A 27,381-nucleotide genomic window follows, 5' to 3' on the forward strand; every position below is an offset into this window, starting at 1 on the left:
TTGATACTATTATTGATACTATTAAGTAAAAGCATATCGAATATATGCGCTATGAATATACATCTTGCCTTTTTTGGACTTTGTCTAATTTTTTGCAGAATTTCAAATATCACGAGAGAGCGAGACACCCTATACTGATTCAGACCTTAACAAAACTGTGATGCTCTATTGTTTCGGAATAGAAAACAACCATAATTTCACAGACGAGTTCACAGATTTTCGTTTTTTATATCTATGAATTCAAAGTCATTACATTGGTGCTTCGTGTACATCCAATATGTCCAAATGTTCAAACAGGGGATGTCATGTCTTAAACTTGACTCAACTTATAATTGCTAGTTTTGGAAGATTACTTCAAACACGCCTTAGTTCATGACAACAACAGGCGATAGACTATTAACTAATTCTGACGCTGGCCTGACACTTTTCGACTTAAAGCGATAGGTTGAAACTTGTTTTTGTAGCGCATGAAATATAAGGTGGCAGTTTCTGGTAGGTTTGGCAACCATGCGTGCACTTCATATTGATGGTGTGGTAACCGTTGGGTAAGCTATATAGTTATCAAAGGTACCAGAATTATAATTTAGTACTTCAGACGCTCGTTTCGTCTACATAAGACTCATCAGTGACGCTCATATCAAAAATATTTATAAACCCAAACAAGTACAAAGTTGAGGATCCAAAATTCCAAAAAGTTGTGCAAAATACATAAGGTAATCTATGCCTGGGATAATATCTCATAATAACGAGAAACAAAATAGAGAAACACCAGTTAAACCCAGGCAAAAAAGAGGGGCGAAAGATACCAGAGGAACAGTCAAACTCATACTGGTAAATCGAAAATAAACTGACAACGCCATGGCTAAACACGAAACTAAAGACTGAGCAACACGAAGCCCACCAAAAATGTGTGCCAGTTCCAAATGCAGAATCTTGATAGTGGTTGTCTTTTAAATATCTATAAACAGTTTTTGTCATTTCGAAATTATGCAACGTTAAAAGTATATACTATAGTACATACATGGTCTCAACGTTGACAATTTAGAACTAGAATATGGGCCGTAGATGTCCAAAATATGGAAGGAAAAACTGTTGAATGTTGGAAATATCACTCTATTAAGTTGACTTGAAGGAGCAGACAACCATTTATCTGCAAAGAACTCCACGCTGATGAAATGTCTGATTTCAAACAAGGTTCAGACAAAGGGTATCATGAGGAAGAAAAAAAGAGACGTTAATTCTTCAGTACGAGGCTAAAGTGAGCGTCGAGTTTGTTAGTGTGAAAAGTATACATGCGCTGTCGGTCACGTCCGCCTTATGCACTCAAAGCGGGAAAATGTTAGTACTCGTTGAATTTCGCTTAGCAACTATCCAACTGTTTGGATAGGAGAGTTGACCCTGTTTGAAAATAAAGAACCCCTTATCCATGTTGGTATTGTTCAATTTTAGTGTCTTTAATGGGAAAGTAAAGCAACATATTAATAATTTGAAAATGATTTTAAGTGTGACAAGTTTTTATAATGCACCAAAATTAAACCTGTTTTATTTGCGACAAAAAAGGGTCATAACACTACCAAATATTCCAACTAGCTGTCCTTGCCTAACATGTCACTCGACTATCGTTGTCGAAATTTACTCCACTGAAGTAGATAAAAAGATTTTGGCGTACTGGGTGAACGTGTATGACAAAAATATACATGAAACAAACAACTTCGTCATGATGAGAAAAGATACTATTTGCATGAGTTGAAAATAATAATTCACACGTTGGTCGTCATCTATTTCGTGGTTGCTATGGACTGGTGTATGTATGTCTCAATCAATCTCCAGGGAGATTAAGATGTCATGTCTCTTGGTTTTGTTTTTAGATTTTATGATATTTGATGGTTGCTGAAAGTCCAGTGAAAAATATATAAAATTCATTTTCAGAACGAGAAGTGTACAAAGTAAACAAATAATAAAATAAAAAATAAAGGTCTATACTAAATATAGGGCAGAAGTGGATTTACCCCTCCCCGTATGGAGTTTAATATATGATGAATTATATTTAAAAGCATCGCACCAAACGTTGGCTTGCATGTCTCCCATTTTTAAAATCCTGGGTAAGCACGGGTGGGTCGATTAGATTAGAGAATGGGAAAGTTGGATTCCCAGGGACAAATCAAACAGGCATAGATGCAATTTTTCGTGAAGAGAATTTAAACATTTGAATTATACATATCGCAAGTCCATACAAACACCAGTCCCTTCAACATCGCCGGTTTTATTGTTGGAATGGAGAAGCTGAATTTTCTAAATCTATTTGAATTTGGAACTTTGTACTTGTTTAGCTTTATAATTATTTTCATATGAGCGTCACTGATGAGTCTTATGTAGACGAAACGCGCGTCTGGCATACTAAATAATTTGGTAACAGTCAAACCAAAATTGATTTGAACTCAAAGCACTGATAGAGTTGGGACTAGTATTTGTAACCAAAAACGATGCACTCTTGATAATTTTATTAACATTTTTATGTATGAAACACTAAAAAATATTCTCGATTTGTTTGGTTTGAAAACAGATTGATTACTGCTTGTCTTGCATCCAATGTCAAATGTTTTGTGCCTCTTCATTACAACTATATCAGTTAATATAAACAAAAGAAGATGTGGTTTGATTGCCAATGAAACAACTCTCCAAAAGAGACCAAATGACACAAAAATCAAACTTTAGGTCACCGGCCTGCGTTCAACAATGAGTTAACAACAGATTAACCTATCGAGTTGTAGGCAGTCTTGTAAAACTTAAACGTCCACAGCCGCACGTTCGCGCTAATTTATACATCCCGCAAAATATAGGTGTTGCTGTCATTTGAAAAGGGAGTCATTATCTACACTTGGAGTCGGCTGAGGGGCTAGAATTTAATTTCCTCAGCTGAGCTTTAAAAAACAATTTATTCAGTCAATAATTAAGTATTAAATTAATAACGGAACGTGCGTGTTCAAATTTCTCCATAAAAAGTCCATAAATATATTTCATTAGTATTTAATAACTACGAAAAAAAAACTATTTTAAATACACAGTTTTACATCTGAATAAAAAGGACGTTTTTATAATAATAAAGATGCAGATTTCTGCTAATAAAGACACCAATAATATCTTCAAAAATAATCAACACAATAGGAGTTATATTTCAAAATGTTTATCACTGAATATGAAAGAACTACAATCTGATGAGAAAAAAATCCTTAGAATCATTTTATCTCATTAGCAAAACTGCTGAAGTAAACGGTAGTGAGAAATTTTGTTGCCTTACGATTCGTCTTTAACTGGTCGATTGACAACTCGGGGAGAGAATATGATAATTTTATATATACGATATCCACAATTATTATAAGGAAAGTTTTGACATAGCTCCCACCCACCTTTGAATAATGGTGTTTGGAGGTGTTCGTTACTATTGTATGAGAGCATTTCACCCATCAATGTCATTACAAGCTAAAACACGGACTCATAAAATATTAGAATCTGTCTAAGGAAGTCGTGTTTTCACACAAGTATTTGACTAAAATATTGACATATGGGTTGTAATCCAGTCCTGGCTATCTTAATCAAGGGATTATAAAACTCACTGTCGCACACAAGGTAAGAATCATTTGATCAACACTTTAGTAGAGAATATCTTCAGATATAATTAATTTGTGGTAAAGAATCACGCAAATTATTACTGATTAGTTTTCATTTTTGTAACATGTTACTTTGTTATACATGACATAATATTCAGGTTGACTGGTCATCGATTAAAGCGGACCTGGCAGAAAGCATTACACAGTTGATTGCCTCGTCACATTTTGACAACATGCCCCTCCCCAACCTGTCCGCAATTCATTCAAAATCCACTGCCCATCAATTTTTATACACATCATTGATAAAAGAAATATCTATTAGCACACGATTATTTATGGTTGTTTACAAATTGTCAAAACTGATCACCGAACAATTACAAAAGTAACTTTTACGTTGTGTGGAGCTAAGGAAAGAAGGAACTTTAAGAACTGTGATCAAGTTTAAATGGAATTGTTTCATTTACAAATTTAATTAGTGCATTCTATATAACTCCGACTATTTTGGGAAACTTTATTGTACGTTGCAGTGTGTCTGGACTTATAATTAATTAGCAGGATTTTTGTTGTGCTTTTATTTGTCATAATTGTCTGTTATCTTATTAATATTTAAAGCAGATGTATTTTATTTGGGTTTTATAGGAGAGAAGTTATGCATAGGAAAGTAAACTCTACGGTGTGTCTGTAAACCTATCTATTTGGATAGAAAACACAACACGCAAACACCTTTATCTATTCGTATAATTTTGTGTTCCATATCAATTTGGGGTTACTCATGGTTAACATCGCAATATGTCAAAACTAAATATGTTTTTACGCATTCATGTAACAACATAATTGATATTTTTCGATTTTCTAACGCTGTTAAATGATTTTCCATTTGAACTGAATAAACATAACATAATATAAGATTACTATCATATTATTAATATTCATAATTGTTTTATTATTTTTTTCTTAATAATTTGGTTATTATTATTATTATTATTATTATTATTATTATTATTATTATTATTATTATTATTATTATTATTATTATTATTATTATTATGAAAGCAGAGTTCATTTCTTCGAAAATATAGAATGTTCTATGTATTTTAACACTCCTAACTTTCAACATTGTTTAGATGTGACTTATTTCCTGGTGATTGTATATCCAGAAACGAACTTCGGGAGCACACATTTTTTTAAGTGTAATTTTCATTTACACAAATCTGTCGGGGAAAATATCTACTTCATAGTAACAGTTTCGAAAAATATGCAATATTTTATCTGTTGTATGTTAACTTTTTTGGAACTATGAATGATCATGTTGCGCCACATGGGAATATATTCTCTTTAAAATTATTCTTAATTATTCATATATTGCATTATTTTTGTAGATATAGAAATTACAAATTCAGTTATGCAATTTTTGAAATTCCAATTTGCATCGATAGAACTTATAAAATCATTTGCGTCATAACTTTTAAATTACCAATATCATACAATGACGGCCATGGCCAAATCAGCGACTTTATAATGTGCAACCATATTTTACCAAACTTAATATTTCCGATTTAAAATTAAAAAGAATTTATGTGAACGATCTAAATAATTATTGATATAAAGTTGAATCAAATTTGAATTAGCATTATTAAAAGGAACCTTGAATGAAAGTAAAAATTAGAATGGACCTTGGCGGAATAAGTGTACATATAAAATTGGTATCTGCGTATTATTGTAATACTAGTATACAACTCTGTCTGTGAACTGTCTCACGGTAAGAGAAAAAATAGTATTTGATTATTTCTTAACCCTGGTTGCGTCTGTCATATTAGTCCGTTTAGATATATTTTACAGAACCAAGTTTTCTAATACTGTTTTTGAAACTATCTTCCGAATCCATATTACATATGCCGTATTAACTTTTATTGAAAATTGCAAAAGTATATTCTTTTCGCTTTACTCGGACGCACGTGCATCAAATGAGTCGGCCGGTCGACGCACGTGCATCAAATGAAGGTTTTTAAAAAGACCCAACTTATTCTCTTAAAACTCCATATTATGGACATACTACTTGTAAGCATTTTGTTTTTAAAGAAACACTGCACTTTAATTTATGATGTATATAAGTACAAAATTACTTAATCATGTTTCAAACTTCAAAACTTGTCTTGTGATAATTTATAAATACATAATAAAAGTGAGGAGTTTAATAAGTAAGATCTCTTACGTCATATCTATTTACATATACTAGTACCAAGTTCATAAAGCAAATAGTTTGCTATTTATAAATTTATAAAATAGTATTTTGCAATCACTTATTCGGACGAAACAAATATTGTGTTTTGCCTCTTAAAACTGCACGAACTACCATTCAGTCAAAGACCAATGAAAAACTGTACAGAATATATCTTAAAGGATCAGGTTTAGTGTGCATTCCTCCGTATAGTAAACGGACAGCAACACAGAAAGATTTGTAGCATGAGATATTCATCATGGGGTTTGTTTTGGGGCGGGAATATCTATGTTTACCTATTTATTTTCTGGCTAACTTTTGACCAGCGTATAAGGCCATACAATACTTTTTTCAAAATATTCATACCCAAAGCCATTCAGAATATCGAATGATCACTCCAAAACAATATTTGATGTGCAAGCTACATGTACCATCTCTTCTTAAAACATATAAACACAAACATACATTTAGCCATATTTGGCCAGTTCAGATCACAATTTTATGACGCAAAAAAGGTGATAATAATAATAAAAATAACGAAAATGCATTGTTCATGATCCGTATGACTGAATATTCAGTAAATGAATTCATAAAAGAATGAATATATTCTATCCAGGGAATACAAACTATTACATATATACCAGCTACTGAGCACATTAGTTGTCGTCATCTTTTGGTATTTGTTTTTGTTTAAATCTTATCGAACTGGGTGTATTTATGATTTAGGTCCGAGCGTATGTGTATATTACTCTAAGAACTCTAGAGTAGTTTTGACATGTATCTATATATTTTGCATCACCACAGTCCAAACAAACTAGGAACCAACACAACCAAAAGAAATCTAATACCCATGTATTGGTATGCTTACTGCAGGAATTGCCAATCGGAGTGTCCAGTCCTCAAACGTTTGATAAAGTAAATTCGGACCATGAAACGAAAATTTAATGATCACCTCAATTCAAATTCCTTTCCGATTTAGCGTGTTGCTCAATCTTCAATTATTCGTGTAATTGATGATTTGTTATTATTGTTTGTTTCTTCGTTTGTGTTCCTTTAGACTATGGTGTTGCGTTTTCTTGTTTCTAAATTTCCAAAAGATTGTTTGAGAATAACTGCTTAATGATTTGAAAATAAAATATTCTCGAAATGTTATCCTTGGGGAGAGGATAATATGCCATATGCCGTTGTCCTCCGAACTTACCCCCAATCATCCATCTGACATCATAATGTTTGGAATTCTTTTTCTTATGATGTACAACATTTTCCAATTTTATTTCTATGACAACTCAATGTAGATCAAAATGGAGTTATTGACAATTTGGAAACTGCAGGATTACCATATCAAAAAGCCTGGACCGGTTTTGCCGCTCAGCACGACGTGAGTTCTCTCCCCTTTTCTGTCCAGTTTCTCGTTTGCTTCTTTTTTTTTTTTAGTAGGCATGAACACTAATGCGTGGGAAGGGGAGAAGAAACATGCAGTCGCATGAATAAAGTTTTTTTTTATTACCAAATATTTTTTATCAAATACTTATGTAAGTTCAGATATCACATGTAGTAACCCTTTTTAAATAACAGTTAATTGGTATGTTTCAATCATTGGTCAAATGAACTTCATAAATTTGAAATAAACAAAAATAATAATGTTGTCCTTAAGAATTTCTTGTTTCGTCACCATTTAAAAATGCGAATGTTTTAATTTTTAAGGAACAAAGAACAAAGGTACATTATATGGAAAACAGGTGGAAAATTGACTTCGTCTTGTCAAATACGAGCTCGTTAAATAGTGACAGTTAATTCATTTTATAGCTGAAATTTATAAGGATGTCATTTTTTGAACGGAGTAGTAAATTTTGTTATACACATATTCGGTCATAGCCCGGAGTTGTATGTTGTACTGTAAAGGCTTTAGGCACTAATTTCCCTACGAGTCACAGGTGTGTTTGCAGTTTAGTATGAAATTACACTGACTGACCTAACTAAAGAGATGCTATGTTGGTCAAAATGTCATATTTGTTACTGCAGTCATAACCATTACAACATTTTCCAATTAAAATAAACAATCTTTATATAAAGTCCGTGACTCGAGCTTTAGAAAAAACACTATTAAATGCATGCATTTAAAGTACAACGAGCACACCTTCATAAGTTACTAATGAATACATGTAATGCAGTCATAAGTGCACTGTGCATGTAATAAGTCATACTTTGAAAATATTGGCTTACGAATAAGAAAGGTGTCCGATTTACTGGAATTTGTTTCACTCACGGGGGGAAATTCAAAAGTTGCAATATAAATCAGCTTAAAGTGCACTTTTTAAATATGTTTTTGGAATTCCCCTATTTATTTTAAAATTGATTTATTAAATCGTAATGTTATTCAGCCCTGGGCACTACTGTTGAAGACCATATCGATACAATATTGTAAATTTTAACTATTTTTGACAATTTTTTCTCGAAGTTTTACATTAACTTTATTTGAAGAAAAAAACCATTAGTACTTGAAATTTAATGTTATAATGGTTTAGTTTTGTCTTTCTTCGTCTTTTTTTCACTCACTAAATGGTCAAACTAGATTTCAAAATTGCTATTAATATTATAATCCACATTTAAACCATATTGAGGCATACATATCCAAATTACGACATTATATTGGTACCGCCTCAAGTGACAAACATGGATCTATAACTCTGTAAACTTTCATTTAAGAGTGAATGACTCCTTGAAAATGTCCAATTGGTAGGGAAATTGTCACTTTACCTCTTTGCGTGACTCGTTTTGGTCAGAATCGTTCGTTGTCACAGCCGTTATCCGATTCCTCTTTAAGAAAATATATTGTAAATTGAAAATCAAAATTGTTCGTTATGCCCTCTTTGATGTGAACAAACAACAAGGCTCAATGTTGAAGACCGTACTTTGTCCTAAAATGATTTACTTTTACAAATTGTGACTTCGATGGAGAGTTGTCTCATTGGCACTCATACCACATCTTCTTCATCTAAAATATGTTCGCGTACGGATATATAATAGGATAGTATGGTGTGGTTGAGTGTATAGTTATAGTTCACCATGATATTTTTTCTATGCATATTTCAGTAAGAACAGTTGGCAGTGAACATTCACCCGCGTGCTGTTTCGGAATAACCAGATTGTCCATTCTATATTTATTTTCAAATTGATAAGAGAAAAAATAAACATACATGACGTTAGGACAAGGTTTTTAAAATAAATCAAGAGTCCGAATTTTGAAAAAAACCTACAAGTATTGTAAACGGATGTCTTAACTTTAGAATAGCCTAAGTAAAAGATTAAAGTAAAATATGACTTGATACAACATGACAATGCTTGATCGAAAGCAACTTTTAGAAAACACTACGAAAACAAAACAGCAAACACAACGGCTACTCCGTCTAAGCAAGGATACTCCAATTTTCTTATGTACATTTTATTTTAATCAGGGCTTTTTTGTGTATTAGGGTAATTTAACTTTCAAAGAATAGTAAGATTTTAGAATCAGTCTTTTGTTTTATTTTTTGTGGATTTCCATCAAAGTTGACCATTGACGACACAGGTAGCTGATATGAAAGTTAAACAGGTTTTTGGGGTATATATGATTAACACGAAAAAAGTCGAGATGCTATTCAGTTGAATGGCTAGACAGAGTTAGAGAAACAACAGAAAACAGTACCAAAATAAAAACAACCTATTCAATGACAATACACGTGTTGCGTGTCTAGTCAAATTTTCAAAATTTACAGACCAATCGTGAAGGAAAAAACCGCATACAAATATAATATCACAAGTTTGACACGATTTTTTAGCATCAAAATCAATCTGGTTAAATAATTTTATGCTACAAATTACACATGCTAAATGAATGTTTTCATTTTGAATCAAATAACCAGTTATTTATAACAAACATATCACTTAGTTCAAACATCTCCGTAAAAATCACCATGTTTTGACTTGTGATCTAGACGTTCTTAAATTATTTTTTTTAGTTCGTTATTTTTTTACTCATACCACTGAAAACCAAACAGAAAGTGGATAGAAACAAAAATATAACTTTGGCGTTAACTGTAAATGATTTGCTTTTCTCAAAGACACCAAAAACACTGCAAAATTTCACACGAGATTCAAACGAGAAAGTCACGAGAGCGGTCTGGCGTCTGAGACTTATATAATAAGTATCGGTCAGCCTGTATTTAAACCAGGTGTAAGTTTTCAAATAACTTGTGTAACATTTCTTGCAGCGAAATGCCAAGAGGTGACTGGCCAATTATAAACAAATGTGGGGTCAAGTTCTGAGCGTCGATCTCCATTATAATTGCCAAATTTAAGCTTGCTGAAAGATGGAGTCCAGAAGATTAATGGCCATTGTAAATATTTACAGATGACACACTGTTTTTAAGTGGTCAGTCGGTTATACTGTATGCACATTATATACTTTTAATGCGAATGTTGAAACATCATATATTGACTCTTGGGGAGACTAATTTTGAAGAATGTCGGGGAATGGATAAAGGATAGAAAGGGGCAAAAAATAAAGGAGGCGACAATCCAGAAGAAGCGACTATGTAGCAGACGTCAAAACGTTTTAAATGTCCGAAAACTACATATGTAGTTTTAAAAAATAAAAAATTGAACTCGACACATTTTTCCGTTGAATATCAGTATAAAAAAATGTTTGATAATTTTAATATTAATGAACATTTTGTTCAATTGTGTTGATTTCCAAACAATCAACAAGCCTCCTAGTGCATAAATCCGGAGGATTTACATGTAAAATCTGGCCTTTCATCTTGAATGTTTTGAAGATTAATACATCTTTCTTTGAAAAACTCTGAAAAGAAACATTTTCCAATACAATGGGTAAAGCATGAAAAATGTAACTATGAATTAACAAATTTAAAAATCATTAGATAATGAAATGACAGTTTGAGTGTTGTTTACACGTGGTTATATGTCAAGTCGGACACATTTGGACAAATATCATAATAATAGAGGGATTTCGATATCTATCAGTTTGATTAATACGGAAGGCGGAGCGTTCTGGACAAGATACAGATCTCAACTATTAACAAATATTTTCGTTATAAATTCAAGTTCTATCAATGTGCACATATATTTGTATTTGATGGACGCGCGTCTGTTGGCGCTTACGTTTCGCCTGGGAATTTCTTTTAGCGAAAAGGTTGTTATCCATAGCCGTAATATCGTGCTAACAAGGCGAAATTGATGTTTTGACTCCGATTGTGCCAGGAATATAAATACTAGATAATCGACAAATGAAGGAAATAAAAAAATTATTATGTATGTCTTCTAAATAGATTTTGTCAGAAATACGTCCATCAAGGGACAGAAGATTTTCTGAGTGGTATTTTATTAACAATTTATTTACGACTTAAAAAAAACTTAAGATCCACTGATATAGCTAAATTAATATTCAAAAAAGAAAAGTAAATATTAAATTTCATGCTACATTATATTAGACATTATATTAAATAAACATGCGTTTCTTGACATGATTTGAAAATTTTTGCAACACTGACCAAAACTGCATGAATGGGTGGGGAGGAGATTGACGAATAGATTGACACATCAACTTAAGCTTCCAGATTTTTGAAAAATCTAATATTTGGAGTTGATCTATTGGTTGTCGTTGATGGATAGTTCAAACTTGAAAATTGTCTGTTTTATATTTGTGTATTTATACTTTAATGAAAATGTGGTAGGACCGTTACCGTTACATATTTTTATTTAAATTCCAGGTGAAAAACTACAGACGGGTGAAATATTTTATTAAAAAGGATATTAAGTGGGCTCGCTAGAAGGTATGTAAGATAAGACATGTGAAAAGTGTCCTGTATCCACGAAACCAAACTACATAAAATCTATTTGGCTATTTGAATACAACTGTTGATACGAAACTGATAAAATAAAATATTATCAAACGTGAAATAAGTTTAAATGAATAACGGTTTGATATAATTGTTGTTATTCGGTTTGACCTCGATTTTTTTTGTGTGTACTGGGGAAATTTAATATCATATGTCTCGCTAGTTTGACTTTGAATTCATGTACATATCGGTCTCTTTAGAAAAAAAATTAACAATCTGCCAAAAAAATATAACCAATTCCGACTACCAAGAAGTAATTTTATAGAAATGCAAGTTTTATGTCTTGGGAGAAATTAAGATATTTATTACTACAGAGAACGGGACAAATAATAATTCAACTATATGAACATAGAACTAACTTCCAGAACAATAAAACTAGATTCTTATACATTCACGGTCTTATGGGATTCATTTTTATGTCTTAGAAAATATACAATGTGCACAACTAACAACCCAAACTCGATTTTATTGCTATCATATTAGAGTTTTATGAAATTTTTACAACAGGGCTGGTCGTAATCTCTTCGTTCTTAATGTATTAGATGATGGATCCGCGATCGGAGCTTTGGCTTCTTCATTGATAATCTTTCGGTAGTTTATGCCTTTGTGCATAATACGGCAATTTTATTCCTGCCCATTAAATATGGTCAGATTAAAGCTGTCTCCAAAAGTATTAAATTTGCCATGGTAATGTATGGGCCCTATACTAAAATTAAATATAATTAAACATATACTTAGTCTTATTAAGAGAAGCAAGAGTTTCAATGTCTCGTTTCGGAAATAAAAAAAATGGCACGTTTTCTCAGACTAACTCCTCGTTGCCTAGTTGTCATTCTAGTTTTAACAAGAAAGTATTTTCGTATTGAAATCTTAAGATAGTATAATTCTTAGGTGTTTGGAAAAGATACTTGTCAGATTGGTGAATAATGAATTTTACAGATTATACGGATAGATCATATTTTCATCTGCGAAAGCATTACAATTGCCGCCAGCTTGACGCCTAGTGGGATAAATCTCTGTTGCAGAAGCAACAGTTGTACAATATCTATATTGTTACTTTTTTAATCAGAACTTTTTTACCAGTGTTAGGCTATTGTCTTGTCTGTTCTATTTTGTGGAAGAATTATTGTTTAATAATTCTGAAAATAACGAGAACTGGAAAATCTATCGAAGAAATTCAGTCTTTGCATATTTCAAACTGTATTTTGTTTTTCTTTAAAATTATATTTACATAACCTATAGACACGGATACATAGTCTTTTGTAATTTATTATGATCCTTAAAATGTGGACAATTTAACAACGAGGGGGTCCAAATCTTGTCAATTTGACCACTAGATTGTTCATTATTGTAAAACACTTTCAGAACAAAACGTTTCACCCGAGATGACCTTAAAAACTGGGTCTATATAATTTCAATTATACAAATCTGATTTACAAACACTGCGGTCATTTGTAATCGGATTTTACAGATAATACCAAACTGATCCATTTCAAACGGTCTCTCGCATTCATATATTTCGGAATTGGTAGAACTGTTTATGCCCGTTCGAGTTTTGTGGGTTTTTATCGGTTTTTAGTGCTAATTGAATTTGCCAGAAATTTGTCGGAATTAATGAAAGTTATAGAATATAACTGTCAATAGTTTCAGTGACTGGATTTTGATGAATTTGACATTAATTAGGAAAATGAAATATGCAGAATATCCAATTACACCGTCATTAAAGGCTTCTTTTCTTTCAAAAATTGATATTTTTACAGTTACAGAGTCCGTCTCTGGTGATGTTGCTCAACCGTTATTGTTTTTCTAAGAGGTTAAACAATAAGATGACCTGCATCAATTTTTGAATGGAACTTTGGGTAAAAGGACTGTTATATTTAATTATCCAATACCTAACTTGGTCATTATTGCATCCTGGAAAGTAATTTATAGAATGCTAAGGTTCTGCTGAGTTTCCTAGTCAATTTTTTATTTAATTTCCGTCTTGAATTTCCCATATTGTTTAGAAAATATTAAATATGGAAGTGTTTTACTCGAAGAAGCTATAACTGATAACAAAAGGTTTGTAAATGAATAAAATAAATTGTGAGACTATGTTTGAAATGATATTTAAATATTATTCTTACTTGAAACAGAGTCATATAATTGAGAGAGATAAAATGTTCTTTTTTTATACAGAAGGAAACAATTGTTGCGAAGTTGTGATAAAAGAAAAATATGAATACAATGAACTGGCCAAAGTTATATATTTCCTATGACTAATAGAAATGCAATGCATAAGTCCCAGATTTCTCAAAATTATATGAAACAAACAACTTTACATACAGAATTATTAAAATTTCAAGACAGAAGTTTCCTTTTAATAACTGAATTAATGAATGTTGATATAATCCTAACGACGTATTTACTAAACTATTTATATTCCCGTGCATATTACCACGTAGACTTATTTTGCCTTTGTTCGTATTTTTGTTTTCATCATATATATTACGTCTTTGCGAATGTTGAATTTCTATCTTAATTAAATATGAGGAAACTAAATTATAATTTCTTTTAACAAAATCTCTTTCCTTTCAAGCTACAGATAAAAGCTTCTCTTTTATTTTCTAAAACTTCAAATAAATTTCGGTAAAGAGGTTTCTAACATTTAGTAACTTTACATAATGCTTCAACATACGAATATCATTTTAGCGTATTGAGTGTACTTAAATTTCATTGTTGGTTTAATTTACTTTAATCGGCAATAATAATAATGACCCTCAATAATATAATTATTTACTTAAATTTTGAGTAAATATCCAGTTTATTTGGATAATTCTTTAATATTGTCATTTCCACAGTACGATTCCTAAGGGCCTATATTTGGCATCTTAAATAGTTAATTTGAAGCAAAATATAACTGGTTTGATGATGGCAAAGTTAAATGTTGACAGTAAAATTTGGCTAAAGGCAAAAAAAAGGAATCATTTACAAAATAAACTTGTTCTTGAATTGCAGACGAAACTATCTGTTTGATTATTTGATTGGCTGAGAAGTACAGAAATACGATTTGTGAATAAGATCGATTTGGTTGGAGGCGGGAAAGGGGCGGGCCAGACGGGTCCATTGTCAGTTGAATGAATTGTATATTACATGGGTCAAAATAGTGATTGAACACATAAACAATTATTTTACACAAAATATACCGAATTTACTATCATAGTAGGACAGACAGATTTCAATAAGTAACATTTAGTGGATTTAAACAAACATTTGATATATATTGATATTTTGTCAGTCCTCGGACAGGTTGGAGTGTTTTACTACAGACATCAGGCGTTAATCTTAGTTTAGTTATCTGGAAGTTGTCGGCAAGTTCTCGCATCTGTGGTTTTAGTTTTTAAAAGTTCAAGAAAAAAAAGGTAATTGCCAGACCTAACGTTTATGGACCATGCATTTGTAGAAAACATGCACACTTTGAAAATCATCAATTATCTTAAATTTATCAGGTTTTAAACTGCATTCGACGGGATATGATTTAAAACGTTTCTTTAAATTAATGATGTTTGCTTTCTTAGCCTCCTATTTTCCCCTAAAACTTCATCATTCATCAAATTGAAGCATAGTTAAATCGAAAGGTACAGTAGAATTACTATACCAAAACAAATAGTTTGTATACAGTTTGATGGGACGGATTTATGTTAATTTTCTAACTTTTTAAAACGGATTATAAAACATTTAAACATTGTTATCAATCAACTTATTTATTTTCATTTCATATTTTTCATTTTGATATAATTATTAAAAAATAATTTAAAATCCCCCATCAACTATAGTTAGCTCGCCCAAGGCAGGGCTCTATTTGACAGCTCATCCATTACACTGTACTGTAGTAACACTGATTTGATTGACAGTTGAAGTAGTGGTAGCCACGAGTTAAGACAGTTATACTCGCTAAACTAGGGTAGTGTTGACGGGAAGAAAAGTGTACTATGTTTGACAGTTTAGTGTTTCTTTGACAGGTCATTGGATTTGTTTATGCCGGTGGGACTGTACACAGAATCTACGTTATACAGCATTGATAAAACAAACGGACTTATCAAGGCCTTCGGACGGAAGGTTTAACCTCGTCCATGGCTAACCGAGTGGTACGTATCTATACTATCTTTAATTTCATGTCGGATTTTTTACGCGGGTACCTGTGTCAAATTTATCACGTATACAGGAAGTATTTCAAATGGGTTTTTGTTAACTTGAAACTTCTTTTTTTTATTTTTCAGTACGAAAATGACATGCCGTCACATTATGGACCAAGTATTACTGGAATGCCGGATAGTATGTACGAACCACACCGATTACCAAATATCCATCAGTCACCCCCCGGAATGGGGCATCAGTCTTATCCTCCCTATTCAACAAATAGCTCAATGCCTGTTAGTTCCTCACAGGACAGTCAATTAAAAAGAGACAAAGACTCTATATACGGGTACGTAATTTACCACGTGCATCTGTGTATTGGGATTTATTTCACTCAATATATAAAAGTGTGATTATTATTTATTTTACTTTGAGGATAATTTTTATTGACATTTCCACAATACAAGTAAGTAATGTTGATTATAATTTATATTAAAGTTCTTGGTAAATCAATCAGAGGCCGACTATTTTGTTTATTATCATTATTAGAAGAGTAATTCTAATACACAATATGGCCGCCGGTTGTTTACATAGATAACTTCTCTCTGTTTTCAGGCACCCCCTATTCCCATTGTTGGCACTTATATTTGAAAAATGTGAACTAGCAACATGTACACCTCGGGAACCTGGCGTAGCCGGTGGGGACGTTTGTTCGTCAGAATCATTCAACGAAGATATAGCCGTTTTTAGTAAACAAGTTTTAGTAAGTTTTTGCCGTATTCAAAATTATAGATAAATACCGCTGATAAAAAGGCATTTAAATTACTTAAACAATTGTAAAAAATAGTTTTGAAATGAGTTGACATAAAGATTATATTTTGTTTGACACGAATTTATTATTCAACAAATTTAGCAAATGTAAATTATGAAAGTAAAACAATAATAGAAATACACAGTAATTGAAAAAGTAAAACGAAAGTAGAGAAAAGTCCACAAACAAAGTCACATAATTTGAAATAATAATTTGAAATATCACTTTCAACATTTTTAATTTGTTAATTTAAAAACTTAAGAATATTGGAATTGATTGTATTATTAATTTACTCTAGGCACGGTCAGAAAAACCACTGTTCTCAGCAAATCATGAACTTGATAGTGTGGTGAGTGTATATACAATATTTTCATCATTATAAAATTCTTTATATCTTTCCTATTAACATGATTAATACTTTTTGAACTTTTTTACACTATACCTGTGCCTCTTTAGAAAATTCTGTAATGAGCCATGATCCTTGGAAGAAATTAACAACACTGTTTCAACACATGGCCTCTGAACAATTTTTGTTGAAAAATTGCCCAGCTGGTAAAAAACAGAACTATGTATATTTTTCTTGCTAAACTTGATTAAAAGTTTCACTAAGTATGTTTACAGAATTATTGTCAGTAATTTTCTCTATCAGTTTGGAATTTCCTTTTATCAGGAAATAATTGTTTATACTAAAATATCCAATTCTACTAAGAAAAATTATAATTTAAATTTCTAAGTATATTCAATCTTATTTTTAAACACATTTAAATGGACTTTGATTCCACTTAATAACTACTAGGATATTTTTTCGAATAAAAGATTTCTTTTTTTAAATCTTAATTTTTTTGTCTAACATTTCAGATGATTCAGGCCATTCAAGTTTTGCGATTTCACTTACTGGAATTAGAAAAGGTAAGCGTACGATTATATATATCTACTTGACCATTTTTAACTGTATTATTTATTTGTAAAGAAATTTGATGAATAAGGACCAAAAATAAACTTATCAGAGAGAACATGTTAGCAAGCCTAGATAATATGGAATGTGGGACACAATCTGACCCTATCTTTAACCTCGGTAAAAAGCAGAGATAAGTTCTAAATCTCCTTTCTTCAATGTCAATATTTAACAAATGAATGTAAATAAAGTTTATTAGACATTTCCTTTACTGATAAAAATCGTAAATTAGTTCAGGACAAATATTAACAAAATTATATAATTGTTGATTTTTTTTTTCATTTTCAGGTGCATGAACTATGTGACAATTTTTGCCATAGATATATTAGTTGTTTAAAAGGAAAAATGCCAATAGACTTGGTTATAGATGATCGGGAAGGTGGAAGTACTACTTCAAAATCTAGTTCGGATCCTACGGACCCATCAGACCCAGTTGTCGATCAGGTAAGACCAAATAATTTTATTAAACATCAGAAATCGGCAAGAAGATATCAACCCTACAGCTCCTCTTTCCATCCCCGTCCCAGACAGAATAATATTTATTACCCTTACTAACTAATACACAACTATACCGTAAGTGATTTGGTAGAACCATTATCCCTGCACCCATGCCCCCTTTCCAAAATATAAAAGATTATACCCCTTTCCAAAACTCAGGACTATTCAAACATTGTAATATTTCAGTACAAAATACTGATATTTTAAAACAAAGAAATAAAAGATTTACAATTTATAACATTGTGTATCATTTGTAAACACAATGTGTAATTTAATTTTGACTAATAATATTACATTTATTACAATGAAGTGGTGATTTAGTTAATAATAAAACTCTTTTCAATATAAAAGAAATGATTTAAAAATAATCAAAAAAATATTAAATGCAGAGATTTCTGCTAAATTTGTAAACATTCTAAATTTTATTTTGAAATCAATAATCCATTTATAAAATAGGAAAAAACTCCAAAATATAATAAACATGATCAAAACAACTGTGGGATGTTTTCAATGTTTTAACAAAAAATCAAACAGAAAAAGCGAGAGTTGTTATAATCTCTTTATTTTCCGTCTATTTTGCAAATTATTTTTTTAAAAGTATGTAACTGCTCTTTTGATGGAAATTTTTGGGCTTTATTATTTTGATATGTGCTCTGAAGGTCAACAGGAAATAGACTAGTGGTTAAAAGTTGTGATTTGAATTGAAAACAGAAGTGGCCTCATCAAAATCACATTATGGAGTGGTCATTTTAACTTTCTCAGTTGATTGTGACTTTAGATAAGGGGGGATATTCATGGGGAAAATTAATAGTAAGGAGAATTTAAAATATCTTGTTATAAGTTGAATTATATTTGTGGATTAAAGTGTCAAATGTCATTACGATCCCTAAAGGTACAAATTCTTTTATGGTCATCTCATTGAAATGACCATAGGGAAAGATAAAATCAAGTTTCCTGTTCATAAAATTGCCAGAATATGCAATTACTGAAAAACAAATAAATCCGAAGAGATATTTCTCCCCTTGTAGCAAAATTGTAACTTTGTAAACAATTTTATTTATCTTATTTTAAATATTGAATAACCCCAGATGCTTAATTGATTTTAATTTTTCTCATTAAATTTGGTGTGTTTTACAATTTTTTATTAGAGATGTTATGTGTTAACAGTAACAATAAAAATGGTAATTTTCATTGTTAAATCATAATAATCTTGTGTTAAAATATTCCCATTTGCAATTTTCTTGATTGTTGTAATTTCTACAACTATATAATTAATTAAAAGTTTCGTATTTCATCCATTTTCAAACTTATCACTTTCCATGTTAACAAATTAAAAATAGAAATCAATTCATGATATAGCTCTACATCCTATCCAAATATAAAATATTTATTTCAATTTTCCAAAAAGGTATCATTTTTAATTCACATCATTAAATAGCAATAATTAATTTAAAAAAGAATAAATTGGCAGGTAATTTTGATATTAGATTTAGATAATAGATTTGTTTGGGTTTCGTGTTACTAAGGTTTTGATAGTGATGTGAAAGCGGCAGGTGTAAAGTTTTTTATGGATGTAGGCTCCGCTCTACTGAGAGATGGCATTAATGACTTTAGATTAGGAGAGAATATATGTGCAAACATATCACTTAAGTTTCATCATGGGCCAGAGTCAATAGGTCAAAGTGACACTGCCATCATTTTCAATTTTCGTTTGGTCATCTTAAACTTGTGGTTAAAATTTAACATAAAATTTTCGAAAAAAATCTCAAATACATTTCGATGCTTTGAAAACACAAATATTAAAAGATATAAATTTCAAATAAGGGAGATAATTGAATTTTAATTAAGTCTGTTTCCTTGTCAGAGAATTCTCTTGAAAGTTGATTCCAGACACAATATTTATTTTTTCACAAATTTCCAATACCATTATATCATGACTACAGATTTTTCTTTAATCAATTTTTGCATGAATTGAAGTTTTTTTCTCCCTATTGTTTAGTGCGAGGTGTTTTGATTTGATTGATGAATTGATTAAAAGGAAGTGTCATAATTTAAGTGAAAAAGCATCAGATCGGGAATTTTACAAATATGGTTGTTTTTTTGCGTTGAATTGTATAAATGAGTATGATTAGCCTTTTCTCTTGTCAAGTTAACGCAAAAGGATGAAAATGTCAGAACCAAATGCTCGGTTGCTAGGGAGATTGAATCTTTAATATTGCAAATTTCATTTCTTTAGTCCCTCATGCACCGTTTTCTGTGCGTGGTAATTACCAATGGCAACTAAATATTGTATTGGTTTCAAAGAAAAAAGATCTTTTCTTCTTTAACGTGGAAAGATTGTCCTGGTTGGTGAAGAAAATCTAATTTAGATTCTCCTGTACTTGAAGTTAATGGAGAGTTTGAATGTAGATGGCATACTGGTGAATAGAGCAATGAAAAAACGTATTGTACGGGACCGTAAAGTGTAAGCACAGAAAGGAAGTTCTCCAATGACCACTTGGAACGATAATACTTAAATCAAATAATGGGCGAGTTATAGATTTAGTAGGATAAAATCAACACTTTCTATTCCATAATAATCTTATTAAGCTTGAGTTAAATCAGTTGTGATACGTGAAAGTAAAAGTCTTAATTTCTCCTTCCCTTGAATACTAAATCCAATAATCTTCTACCTTTTTCACTTCCTTCTAAAGTGTTTGCCTTTTTTCAATGTAAATTTATTTAATATCAGCTTTATAATGAACAGACATTCTTGCCAAAAAATTAGATTTGCAATTACATTCAATTCTTTATTTTTTGAGTTGATTATAATGGGTCGACTTTTATATGCTTTACACCAAAGCTATTGTATTTTCTTTCTCTCGTTTTTATTTATTTCCTGCATGTTGTATTTATTTTTGCTTTAGCTTTTACCATGACTAATTGCCTAAGCTGCATATAACTAGCTTTTCTGCTTGAGTACATTTGTTTTGCTGACATTTTCTTTTTAAAATTAAAAGCTAGAAAGCATGAGATTACCATAGAAATTAGAAACATATGCTGATTAAGGGACTAAACCCAAAAAGGCTAATTTTAGGCGTACTTTCGCAGCGTGCTCCCTGGGTGTATAAGATGTGATTAGAGGAGACGAGAATGTCTTTTTGTGTGTCGCTAACGATAACAATAGAGCTATGACATCGTAACCCTGGGGACAGATTTCATTGTGATTTTTATGGTTTATTTGTTGGCTGTGTAATTCTATTTTATATGGAGTACCATTGGTTCCACAACAATTGTAATAAATGTAATTGAGTATTCATTAGTCAAATTCATTAATTTTTACAACAAATTGCCATACACAATACTAAGTGCAATTGAAGACGTCTATTTTGTAGTAATTGTTGTTTTTGTTAGGATTGACGATTTTAAACAATATGTTTGACGTTTGCCTCTTTAATCTGTCTATCTTTAAAACGTGTGTTTGTTTCCTTGTTAGAAAAATGAATTCCTTGTCAAGAGGACAATTAAAATTGCCCGTAAGAAATATTTTCTTTCCTTATTGCTTGTTTTGCATGTAAATCTTATCATTTGCGTCATTGTTTAAAAAAAATGTTGACCACTGTGTGCAATAGATAATGCACTGTCATCACATCCTGATCGAGGTTGCCCTTATTTGTGTGGGATTAAACTAAGATTAAACATTAAAGCTAATATGCAGATTTTATTCCTATTTTTACCCCCTACAACCAGAATAAGGGCCACAAAGGTCATCTTTTCTGTGTAATTTCGGGTATGACATTGTTCTGTGGGTTGTTTCACTCTAGGCATACTACTTTACGGTAAAATTTTAAGACTTGTGTGTGAAGTAGTGATTTAACCACCTACAAAACTTCAAAAGACCGTGGAAATACACCAATCGATATCACAGAAAAAGTTTCATTTGCACAAGACTTTAGCAACTTAACCAAGTTTATAGGACTGCTCAATTTTTTGGCAGCATAATGTTTATTTTGAAATCCTCCATCTCTTTTGTAAAGAGTTAAATGGATTAGAAGGATTTGACGAACGAAAAAATATCAAAATTACCAAGAAGTTGCGGTATTACTATAGATGTACTCAGAAAATGAAATTAAAAGTACTTGTGAATATAGGAAATAATTTCTTCAGCTCTGAAGTAGTGTACGGATGTTAGCCACTTGAATACTATTGTAGTGTATTAGAAAGTGACAATACGAATATATGACATAAGCTATTGGAACTTGAATCTAAAACATAAAGACCTTTAAATAAAAGATTCTGTTATTCAATTTTAATTTCATACATTTTTTCGAGGGAAGGAAATGCCACCAGTTTGCCATTTCTTACAACAGGAAATTAAGTCAAGTTTTTAATACAACTGTTGTTTTATTTTTTGCTGTGCAAAAGTATGTTGTTAAACACAAAATTGGGTCAAGTTTTTAACATATACATACTGTTTTTATTTTTGTCTGTAAAATGATATGCCACATAAATACTTTGTACGGTTTTTTTTATCAAGAAGAAATTATGCCACTTAATTTTTTTTGTATTGTTATCAGTAGAAAAATACTGACTTGTAAATTTTTTGTAATATTAAGTTGAATGTTATATAAAGTACAGTGTTTCTGTTATCTCGCTCATCCTCACTGACATACTATGTTTATTTACATAGGAATGCAACGGGAAAGCGAGGTTAGATTTGTCATAATAATTTTGTTTCTAAAAATACAATTTTCTTGACTGTATTGTGATTTCAGGAACATTAACCAAATCTTTTGATTAACCCTTTTTGTTGTGTGTTATTTTTTGTTTTTTTTTGGTGGCAGTGTTAACCTCCTTAAGCTTGTGTACCGTAGATTTGCATTTATTGGTTCCCTAGAAAGGAATTCCGAGAGAAAACCAAAGCAGGAATTTTATATATATATGTTTTCCGCTTCAAGTTCCCTTAGCTTTTATCATATATATGGCTTTTTTTTTGTCCATACCGCGTCTATATATACGTTATATTTATACAGTCAATAGAATTGTTTTTTGTTTTTTTTTCAATTTGGCTTTTTATAATTAAATTTTTTTGTAAAAGTATATCAAGTTGTCAAAAAACGACAAATTTACAAACTTTTGTTAGCGTAATCTCATCCCTGCTCTGGTTTTCTCTGTTGACAGGGCCAAATGTTTTCCTCGATGTCTAACTCATGGGGATGCCGTGCATAACAGAACAGTCCAGGAAGGGGGACTATCCAGACTTATGCAAGTTTACTATGGTGCCTAGTCTACACAATACGCAGTAGAGGATGCTGGACCCTGTGATACAGACACCAGTTAAGGAGAAGACAACTCTTGGTGGACTTTAAATTGACAGAATCTCATTATTTCGTTGTTCTGTGAAATGTTAATGAATTGAACATTAATTTACATGATGTTTTTTTTTATGATGTTGAAAAAAGATTTTTTTTTTTTCAAATTTAATCCGTAAAATTGTATTTTTTTCCTAATTTAAGTCTGCGCCACATTTCGCTATTATGTCATTTGACGCAACGACTATCATTAATATAGATTAATTTTAATTACTGGAACAATTTTGTTTTCAAACCGAGCCTGTTTATCTTTTATTAAATTAACATGAGGCACACACCTTCGGTTAGATGAGATCCAAATTTAATATAGAAACTAGTCGAAGAAGATTGTTTCAATTTATCACCTAGATTTCCTATTATCTTGCCAAGACGATAGTCTTCATGTATAGAATCTGACATCAAGTCGAGTTATTGCAGCCCTTGGTCTGCAATTGATTGTTGCCGATTGTCACATGGAAATATTGCAGTTATGCATTATTTTTATTTGTAAAGAGTTCATTTATCCTTATAAATATTATCAATAAAGGTAAGGGTTATTTTCGTAACACCATTGGTTTAATGGCCCAGGTATAGAAATCTATTTTTCGTGTAACTTTAAGGGTGAAGTTTCCGTGATAAATAAATGAAATTTGATTTCTCAATCTGAAATTTTTTGCTTCCTTTCTAGTCATTTGAATCTTTTAGTAATGAAAATTGATCAAATATTCCGTGAACAAAATTAAAAAAAATTTATAATTTTCTTATGTGCGTGTTTTCTTATTTGTATGTCTTAATTTTATTAAATAAGTTTTGTTAGTTACAATATCTATATGTAGGTTTTGCATGAAAATGCTTTTGGTTATAGGTGCTATTTATATAAATGTTAGTCAGCCCAAGAAAAAATGTTTCTGGTATATGGCAAATTTTATGCTTTTTTCGTTTTGGCAAATTTGATATTTCAGAAAGACAAAGACACATTCAATATTTTGTTTTGGAAAATTTCAAATTTTGGTATGACAAGTTTAACATTTTGATATAATGGCAGATAAATTATTGTACAAATGACTGTCCACATTTTAAATTCTAAATATCCTGGTATCTAAAAATGGAAAATGAAAAGCCAGTTCAAGCTAACTGGTTCACTTTTAAGACTTCTGCTGTGGCATTTAGAGTTTTTCATGAGAAGCCAGTACTCACAAACATTTTATCTTGTGGCCTAGGACCAAGTTGACGAGAAACTGTTGCGGTACATTCCCTCCATGTAGTACAAGTACTGGCGGTATTTGTTTATTACATGTAAATATATATTTTATTTTGTCTTGCCTCATCAGATGATTGTATTTTATGTCAGAACTTTCAAAGTTCTTGTTATCAATGATCAGATTCGTGTGGACCAGTTATTTAAACGTCATATGAATATTTCATTTTCTCATTTATTATATTAATTGATTCATTCAGTTTTAAATAATTTTGTTAAGCTTTTCAAAATTTGAGAGGTAATAGATAAGTAAAGTAGGGAGAATTATGATTATTTTATGATAATTCCCTATATTTAAAAAAAATGTTTGTAGCTTAGATAAGTTTTAAGGACACAACAATCCAAGAACATATTCACTTATTTTCATTAATCGACCAATGAATCATTGATAATGATAAAATTATGAAAATTTATGAAGTAAAAACTTTTTTTTTTCTTTGCTGATATTTATATTTTTTCTAAAGGGGAGAGAATTCCATTTAGACCTAAAGTGCTATAAAATAAATTGAAATCCATAGTTAAGAATAATTTTAATGCTTACTTTACATGTGCCATACATTTTAATTGTCTGATCATTGCATTGTAGAATTATGAAATCTCTAAGCAAACTGGGTGTATTTGGACTAAAGTCTGTGTAATCAGACATTTAACATTGTGCCATATTGAATAGACCAAACCAAGTTTTGATCCTTGAAAATTTCGGTCGAACCCAAATTGAAAGCATGAATCGGGTAAATTGAAAACTTTTTTTTTGTTTTTATTTTCAAATCTTATTTATTTTACTATATGAATGCAAGGAAATATGAATGTAACAATCTGTTAGACAGCAATCCAACAAAATAATATTTTTTTAAACTTCTGAAATTGAGATGAAGACTTGGTTTGGTCAGAATATTTTAGGATTTTGTTATGTTGTAAAATTTTGTATATCATTATTATAATGACTCTGTTATATATGTATCATGAAGTAAAGAATAAATCTAATCATTGTTAAAAACCATATTTTTTTTTAATGATATAAGTGGCATAATATTTTACAGACACAAATAAGTTTATTTTTGTGGACAAGTACTTTTGTTTACTTTTCTAATACTAAATCAAAGCTGTCATACAAATTTGTATGGATTTTTATCCACAATTTGTCAATGGTATAATTTTGATGGATATAAACATAAATTTCAGTGGTATTTAGAATGCCTCTAGCCATTGACTGGGTATATTTTTGTGTAGTATCGTCTTTCACATTGGTATATATAATGGCAAAGCTATGGTGTAAAACCACACAAGTCAATTTGTAAACACGAAAACATGAATCATAGAGAAAGTTTTGAGAATATCACCACTTTAAACATTTGAGAGTAATAACTGACTCAAGATGAAAAAAGAGTTACCAAGTTTTTTTAGGATCTTTAAGTTTGACCTTTGAGCCTAAAGAGAAGACATTCTATTTAAATGTCCGTTTTAGGTTAAGACAGGTCTTACCGATTAACGTTTTCAATTTACATAAGCCTCTAAAAGCTATAATAATAATTGTTAAATAAAAATGACACATTCACAGGCAAGTTAATTGTAGCTTTAAGTACCAAGTTTACATGTTATAGAGGCTCTAGTAGTAAAATTAAAAGTTATGTGTATTAACCACAGATCTTAATACATGCATTGCCAACTTGGCACTTTTATGTGAAGACATATAATACAGATGGGGAAATAAGTATCTGACATAGGATTGTTAACTAAAAAAAGAAGTGAAACATAAAATAGCAGGGGCAATAAACCTAGGTAGTAAACCTTACACCACGTTAATTTCATTTGCCTTGTGGTGAATATCAGCTATTCACTGTCAATAAACCGAAACTGCTTCTCCTCAAAACATTTAACTAGAATTATAACATTTAATGCACACTTTTTATTGTTTGTGGATTTTACGAATAATTCTTTTAAGTGTCTAATGCAGGTATGAAACAAAACTTAAAACTGAAAAAGGATGATAATTATGTATACAATGATCTTGCAAAAAAAACACTGTACAGATGTGTTTGATTATGAGTTCGGCAGCTGGTGTGTATAGCCGCTATAAACTTCTCCCGGAATATAATAGTCAGAGGATACAAAATCGCTCCTTGTTTTGTTAGTTTTTCTTACAATAGACGAAGATGTTTTCTTTTTTAAAATCTCTTTAATACAATGTGTCCCAGATGTTACTTGGATTAAGGGTTAAAGCCTTGGTCACTTTTCATTCTTTGACTACAAATAGATTGGGTGGTCGGTCTTTGTTATGTTAACAAGGCCATTTAATGCTCTAAAAATGTCAAAAAAATTGAACAAATTGATAAAATTTGTTAAAAAAGCAATGATTTTTAAAAGCTGACACGAATTCTTATTCACAACATGAAAAAATGTTATTGTGATATAATGTCCATAAATTTAATGACCATAACCTAATTTTATGTTTCATATATTCGATATAGAAATGCCAAACTGATTTAGCTTGGTATTTGCAATTTTTACCGGACCCATCCATCATGTTTTTCTGATAAGACGGAGAGGAAAGTTCCGCATTACAAACACAATTATTATTTTGCCCTCAGATTTCTATCGTCTTATTGTTTGTATGCTTTAATGAAAATGTTATTATTGCTGCGGATCAGTTGTTCTAACGGAGGTCAAGTTAATTTAGAGTTAGACTCCTT

General features: G+C 30.9%; 1 protein-coding gene across 6 annotated transcripts in view; it reads left to right on the forward strand.

Moving 5' to 3' along the window:
• The first annotated feature begins 3,444 nt into the window (after window positions 1–3,444).
• LOC134711149 (homeobox protein Meis1-like) overlaps window positions 3,445–27,381 on the forward strand; it is a 66,080-nt gene continuing 42,143 nt past the window's right edge. For 2 of the 6 annotated variants that reach the window (XM_063571591.1, XM_063571596.1), the window contains exons 1-6: window positions 15,603–15,850; window positions 15,983–16,188; window positions 16,455–16,602; window positions 16,949–16,999; window positions 17,509–17,559; window positions 17,894–18,049. In XM_063571591.1, coding sequence (XP_063427661.1) covers window positions 15,836–15,850; window positions 15,983–16,188; window positions 16,455–16,602; window positions 16,949–16,999; window positions 17,509–17,559; window positions 17,894–18,049 — 627 coding nt within the window. In that variant the 5' untranslated portion in view covers window positions 15,603–15,835. Of the gene's footprint in view, window positions 3,628–11,118; window positions 11,137–11,594; window positions 11,658–14,872; window positions 15,125–15,602; window positions 15,851–15,982; window positions 16,189–16,454; window positions 16,603–16,948; window positions 17,000–17,508; window positions 17,560–17,893; window positions 18,050–27,381 lie in introns of those variants that run through there. The other 4 variants (XM_063571592.1, XM_063571594.1, XM_063571595.1 and 1 more) reach the window with 4 other exon arrangements.

This window comes from Mytilus trossulus, chromosome 3 (assembly GCF_036588685.1).
Source record: "Mytilus trossulus isolate FHL-02 chromosome 3, PNRI_Mtr1.1.1.hap1, whole genome shotgun sequence".
Lineage (NCBI taxonomy): Eukaryota > Metazoa > Mollusca > Bivalvia > Mytilida > Mytilidae > Mytilus > Mytilus trossulus.